Raw genomic sequence first — 6724 nt, forward strand, 5'->3', positions numbered from 1 at the left:
TCCCTTTATCCGTCATTTTTATCCTGGAAACACTCAAAAAAATACATTAAAATTTTCAAATCAATTATACTCGACCCCCTCCCCCTGTCGAAAACACATGGAGAAGGGGGGCTCAGCCCCTCCCCTACCAACCCAATAAGAGAGCGAGAGCGAAGGGGGCTCGGTCCCTCCCCTGCCGAAAACAGAGGGAGCAGGGGGGCTCAGCCCCTGCCCTGTCGACCCAACAAGAGAGCGAGAGGGGGGGGGCTCGGCCCCTCCCCTGAAATCAAAGGGAGTAGAGGGAGGGGCTCAACCCCGACCGCCTGCCAAAAACAGGGAGGGGCTCAACCCCTTCCCTACCAAAAACAGAGGGAGCAGGGGGTGCTCAGCCCCTCCCCTGTCGACCCAACAAGAGAGCGAGAGAGGGGGCTCGGCCCCTCCCCTGCCGAAAACAGAGGGAGCAGGGGGGGCTCAGCCCCTCCCCTGACGACCCAAAAAGAGAGCCAGAGGGGGGAGGGGCTCGGCCCCTCCCCTGTCGACCCAAAAAGAGATCCAAAGGGGGGAGGGGCTCGGCCCCTCCTGTGCCGAAAACAAAGGGAGCAGGGGGGGGGGGGGGGGGCTTGGCCCCTTCCTTGTCGACCCAACAAGAGAGCGAGAAGGGAAGGGGGTGCTCGGCCCCTCCCCTGCCGACCCAAGAAGAGAGTAAGAGAGAGTACATACCTGCGAAAGGAGAGGAGGAGCTGGGGCGTCGAGAGGAGAGAGCTCGAGCTCAAGGGGAGAGGAGAGGAGAGATTAGGGCAAAGAAAAAATTTGCCCTAATCCTCATTTTCATCGGGGAATTTTTTTTTAATGCCAAACCACTGGACAAAAATGACCCTGGGTGCATTGACCGCACCCACGGTCGTGTTGACCGCACCCGGTGCCGCACACGCGGGTGCGACACCTGTTTTGTTGAGTCCCTGTGACATAGATTTATATAATATATAGATAAAATTGCATTTGGTTATGCTGGTTTTCAAAGATCATGCATGCTTATGCTCTCGAGCTTACACCAAAGAAGATCATTTTGAATCAGCTTAAGCTACCAAAAAATTAGCCTACTATACAAACCATTTCCTGTAGCTAAGATGATTTAATGACCAAAAGACTGTAGACACAGAAGCTAATCTTGGTCAACTGTCTGTTTGATCAACACCACCAAGTAGGGATGTGGAGATATATTTTATTACAAAAAAAGGAGAAAAAACACAAAGAAAGCCATTAGTAAAAGTGTAGATGATCAATTTCTGATACAATGTGTAGTGGACAAAATTACATGCAGTCTGCTATGCTATTGGATATAAATTACACCTGATTACCCCACCTAGTACACCAGGAAGTCTTAAGGGAGTCTGCAATCCAATCTGCAGTTTCATGCACAGCAGACTTCATTGATGATAAGACTTGTTCGTTATGTTCTTTGTGCTCTAATAGGGACTGAACAAGTTGCAGAAGCTCATGACCACATGCGTGGACTTCTTCATCATATTGTCGGTTCACATCTTCATTTTCCAATACTGCAGCCTGCACAAAGCATGGGACCTATCAGAGCCAGTAAATTAAGTGTACCAAAGTCAATCAATTTGAAAAAGGCTTATAATATCTCACTCCCAAATTGCAATATCAAAGAATACTTTCATTAAAAAAGGGGCACATCCCTGTTATTTTAAGTGGAGACTGAGAGAGAGAGAAACCATTGGTCCAGCATAAAATCACAAAAACAGTAAAAATGCTTACAATCCAGATAGAATTGTCTGTTGAATTAATGACAACACTGCAGCATAACATTCTACATCACATACTTTTGATAAGCATACATAATGCTTGAAATATTTCACTAAATTCTATGATTCAGATGAACTTTTAACTGGCAATATGTAAGATTCAACATTGTCTCCGTCATCAAAGCCAGATTAGCAGGAACAAAGTCATGTGGAATCCTGTTTCCGAGGAAGCTCACTTCAGAGTGTGAAACAACATGCTTCTTTCATGCTACTGAAACTTCTGAAAAATTGGACTCCCAACAATGGAAAGCTTGCCTCTCCCAATATGAAAATCCACTTCCATTATATTGCAGTGTTTTCTTATGTTAAAAGAATGGTACTTTCTTTTTCAAATTACATTTTTATTATAAAATATACATGTATAATCAATATTAGTGGTAAAAATACATTAAATTTAATATAAAAAAAGACCACAAGTTTTAACTATAAAATATAAATTTATGTCATTTTCTACTCATTTTTATGTTATTTCTTGCTCACTCCTCCTTACCCTTCCTCAAACCTTCAATCTTTTACCCATCCAAGCATTTCTTAAGTACATGCTTCTCGATTCATGCTTCACACATCACTTTTTGCACCCACTTTTTACACTGGTAACCATGAGCTGGGCACTCATTAGAAATAGTCAGGATGCTGAGCAGATCTGGACTTAGGACCAAGGTTGCCAAACTAGGAAGCGGAAGCGGAAAACGATACGGGAAGCGGAAGCGAGAAGCGAGGCATTTTAAAATTTATATGAAGCGGGAAGCGAAGTTTCAATTTAAAAGTGAAATATGAATAAAAAATGAAGCAATAAAAACTAAAATAAAATTGATCATTCTTATATTTCATGATTTTTCTGTAAAAGAGTTAATTTTTTGTTAAAATCTAACAATGATGGTTACCAAATTTAAAGAAAGTACATGGAAAGTGAGTGAAAGTGTGAGAGAAAATACATGAAAAAGATGAAAACAAACGTGAAGAAAGTATATAATATGCATAGACCATGTGTATGAGAAGCATAGAAGAAACGTGGGGGAATCGAGCTTCCCATGAAGTTTCGGAAGCGAGGAGTATTGCGCTTCTGAAGCGAGTTTCGGAAGCGAGGAGTATTGCGCTTCTGAAGCGAGTTTCGGAAGCGAGGAGTATTGCGCTTCTGAAGCGAGTTTCCGGGAAGCGAGCTTCCCACCTACCTAAAAAGCTTCTGGTAACTCTGCTTAGGACAGAAAATGACCTTAATATAGAAAGCACTTTACTGGGTATTCAATGCATATAGGCTCCCTTGTTTTGTCCAGTTTGATTGCTTGCTCGAGACCAACAGGTCAGGCGTATCTCAGGTGTCTCTAAATCTGAAATACCAACACAGAACCACAAGTTGACATCTTTGGAGATCAACTCATTTTTTTGTTAAATTAGAAGCAGAAGTAAATACAGGTCTAAGATAGCAAGAATATAATCTGTGTTTTTACAGATGCAAGAAGTGCAAGGCTCACCACTGAAACAGCATTATTAGTTGCCAAGAAAATAAAACATTATTTGCAAGAGATAACAAAAAAAAAGGCAAACCTTCAAATACTCTTCAGCTTCTTTCTCCTGCTTTTCTGTATTCTGGTGTTTTTTCTCAACATCCACTTGTAGTTTTTTGGCTGCTCTTGCACAATGAGAAATGTACTCTTGCATGTCCTTTTTTAGTGAGCTCTGATGAGATTCTGCCTGAGAAATATTTTCATTTTCATAAGATTAGTGTTATTAACAAAGAAATTGCTTATAGATATCATTCACATTGAATCTCTCATATGATATATTTTAATTTTTAACCAAACTAAATAACAAGCTACTTCTCACATTGAAGATTTAGGACAGGCCACAAGAGATGAGACCAATGTTAGTTTAAGTTTAAACTGAATCTTACACAATTTAAGCTTACAGAGAAGTATTCATGAAATACTCATAAAATGACATAATTCCTAACGTGTGTGTGCACGTCTGTAAAAGCAAATTTCATTGCAGTGGAGAGATAGAATACATACTTTCTCTATCTTTGCGAGTAGCAATGCATTGTCGTTTTGCTTAGCATCAACTTGTGCTGAAATTTCATGCAACTGCCGTTGAAGAGCAACTAAATCTTCCAAACATTCCTTGGAGGATTTCTTTGTCTCATCAAGAAAAGAAAGTTGCACAGGCCTGACCATCCTTTTGTAGTCAATCCCCAATATTTCAACTGCTGTTGATCCCTCACTGTTCAGCTTAAAGCAGAAATCACCGCCAGACTTTAACCTGGTCATAAGATAAAATGATACAAACTAGTGATAAAAAAAATTACCATTTAAACTGGAAAAACTACAGAACATGAAAAACAGAGAAAATCACAAACTAACACTGTAACATGCAACCAAAGATGCAATAACATATATATACAAAAGAAGACAACCAAACATGCATAACAAACATCCAGAAATCCATATGTTCATAAACATGTTCATATGTAATAGAAAACAAAATTTAATATTTCAGAATACAAATAATAGAAAAATGAAAGAAAAAAGTATATCGCAATTACCAACATCATTCAACTGATTTTATCACCTTTCACCTCCTTTGCTTTCATTGCAAGTGCCTCCTTTTCTTGCACCCTTCTGCTTTTTGCCGACTGTGTGCATGCATGTGACTGCGCACACTCAAAAGATGACAAGAATGGACACTTTCTTTTTAAAAGCAAGAGAAGGCAAAATGGTGCGTAGGCATTGCCTACCTCCCCTAAGCCCTCTTAGGTGTTTGCCTAGTGCAAAGGGCCCAGGCACATTTCAAGAAGGCATTTGCCAGCATCTAGGGCGCCAAGGGTATTTACGTGATGCCATGGAACATTTCTAACTGCTTAGATTTTAACAGGTGCTATAATGAAAGGTTTAAAATAACACGAAATGGTCCCTAGCAAATGGCTTTGAAGTTATTATACTTGTAGCTAGGGACTGGTTTCTTGGATGTGAATTGGAGTACTACTTTAGCTGTAATTCTAAAACAGTCCCAACAGCTCTAAATCCATCTTGAAGGTCTTCCATGTTCAGTCTCAAACGAAAAACTTGGATCAAATAGTGCCACTGGAAATGAGGCTGTAATTGTAACATGAGATTCTATACGTGAAATTAAGTTATAGCTTTCAAAAACTATATCTACGCCAAAGCTGTAGTTTACCAATTAATAGAATAACAAGTTCAGTCTATAACTTATTCTAATAAATAAGTTGAATTACAAGATACACTCGGGACATGATAAAGAATAAGCCAACTGACGGAAAAGAATCCACTGCAATGACAATATATTTTCCTACAAAATTTGAAATATGAGTTAACAAAAACAAACCCCTTATCCATTATCGTTCAAAATTTGACTTGTTCAAATGACCACACTGCTCAAAGGCATTACCGAAATCATATTAATCCACCTACAGAAGATATACCAATGCAGATGATATTATTACATAAAAAACTTGCATCATTTTTGTTTGGATAAGACAACAATTCTCATCAATATTGATAAGGCGGTTAATTCCTGGAAGGCTAATTGGTTCTTAATCCATCTTCAAGGCTAAAGGATGGATCTCTTTAAGAGAAATAATTTCACCAAATTCACACTAAACATAGAATTTAATGCTTTCAAAAAACAGAGGCTACTCACCGTTTAGTGGCCTGGTTACAATTTGCAATCAAGCATGCCACTTCCTTCAAGGCATTGCCAGAAGGTACCTGCAAATTCCACACCTCCTCCCACCCAATCTTTAACTTCTCCGTCTCCGTGATCTCATTCTCGACGGCCTGAAGCTCCCTCCTCATCTTCTCCACATCCCTGATATTCACGGTCTGCCCATCAATCCTCTTCCTCAACTCCGCATTCTCCTCTGATATCCTCTCCTTCTCCTTCAACCTCTCCTCGAGCTCTCGGATCCGATTCTCCAGCGATGCTTCCAAGTCGTCCGTCCGGCACATGAGCTCCTTGACGAGCAACGAGAATTTCTGAATATCCGCCTTAAGCAAGCCCTTGTCCTTCTCCAAAACCTCCTTCCGTGAAGGCCGAGACCTGATTCCCTGAACCTTCGCTTCCAGATCCGCCACCACTTTCTCCATCGCCTCCAAATTCTGCATCGAAACAGTGTTCTGTTGCTCCAATTTTGACATGTATTCCTTATCTATCTCCGCGACGCTAGCATCATCGCCGTGGAGGAAGTGGTGGTAGCTCAAGGCAGCGTACTGAAGCAATTCGTTCTCAGCAAAGAACGACGACGAATCAGAGCTCAGGTGCTCTTTGTACTTGAGGCCCTGGACCAGCCAATGCATCGCGCCTAGGAGAGGGGGCCACGAGTGGGGCGTTCCGGGGGCCTTGAGGGCGCTCTTGTTGAGGCTCAACGGCGAGCCCAAATTCTTCAAGACAACAGAGAGATCCTCTTCGAGCTTGCCGGGTTCCCAATCGAAGTGCTTGAGGAGGAAGCGGAACGTCTCCGTGATGTTCTTCGCGCTCGGGAGGGGCTTCAGGGTTAAGGTTCCAGTGCATCCGTGGGAGGAGAGGTAGGAATTGATCGACCGGATGGCCGACAACTGATAGGACCGATCGGTGAGGGGAACGGCGTCGATTTTCGACAACGCGGCCGACGATCGGCGGTTGCTCCCCCAGCTCCCGACGGAATCCCGGCTACCGGGGGCGGTGATCTTCCAAGAATCCATGGCCGCCCGGGCTTCCGACGACTGCCGAATAGACGACCCTCGTCGCGCCTTCATCTCTCTCTGGTTCTGAATTCTAGGGTTTGCTTTCTGTGAAATTTGTACCAAATAGTTTTCCCGCCTTTGCGAGAAGAAGATGATAGCATGGGTATACAAATAAAATATAAGAAACAAGGCCATTACGTTCTACATCTTCCACGTGTAAAGATTTTTATATTACAGGAACACGTC

General features: G+C 42.1%; 1 protein-coding gene across 1 annotated transcript; it reads right to left on the reverse strand.

Moving 5' to 3' along the window:
* Nucleotides 1-1224: 1224 nt before the first annotated feature.
* On the reverse strand, nucleotides 1225-6496 carry LOC149846774 (kinetochore protein NDC80 homolog). Its single transcript, XM_089992416.1, has 4 exons — nucleotides 5457-6496; nucleotides 3812-4058; nucleotides 3348-3494; nucleotides 1225-1542 (listed from the first exon to the last, which is right to left on the reverse strand). The coding sequence occupies exons 1-4, from the start codon at nucleotides 6494-6496 to the stop codon at nucleotides 1324-1326; spliced, it is 1653 nt and encodes a 550-aa protein (XP_089848542.1). The 3' UTR covers nucleotides 1225-1323.
* Nucleotides 6497-6724: the final 228 nt, after the last annotated feature.

The sequence above is a fragment of the Nuphar pumila genome, chromosome 2 (genome assembly GCF_984573655.1).
Source record: "Nuphar pumila chromosome 2, dmNupPumi1.hap1.1, whole genome shotgun sequence".
NCBI classification, from domain to species: domain Eukaryota; kingdom Viridiplantae; phylum Streptophyta; class Magnoliopsida; order Nymphaeales; family Nymphaeaceae; genus Nuphar; species Nuphar pumila.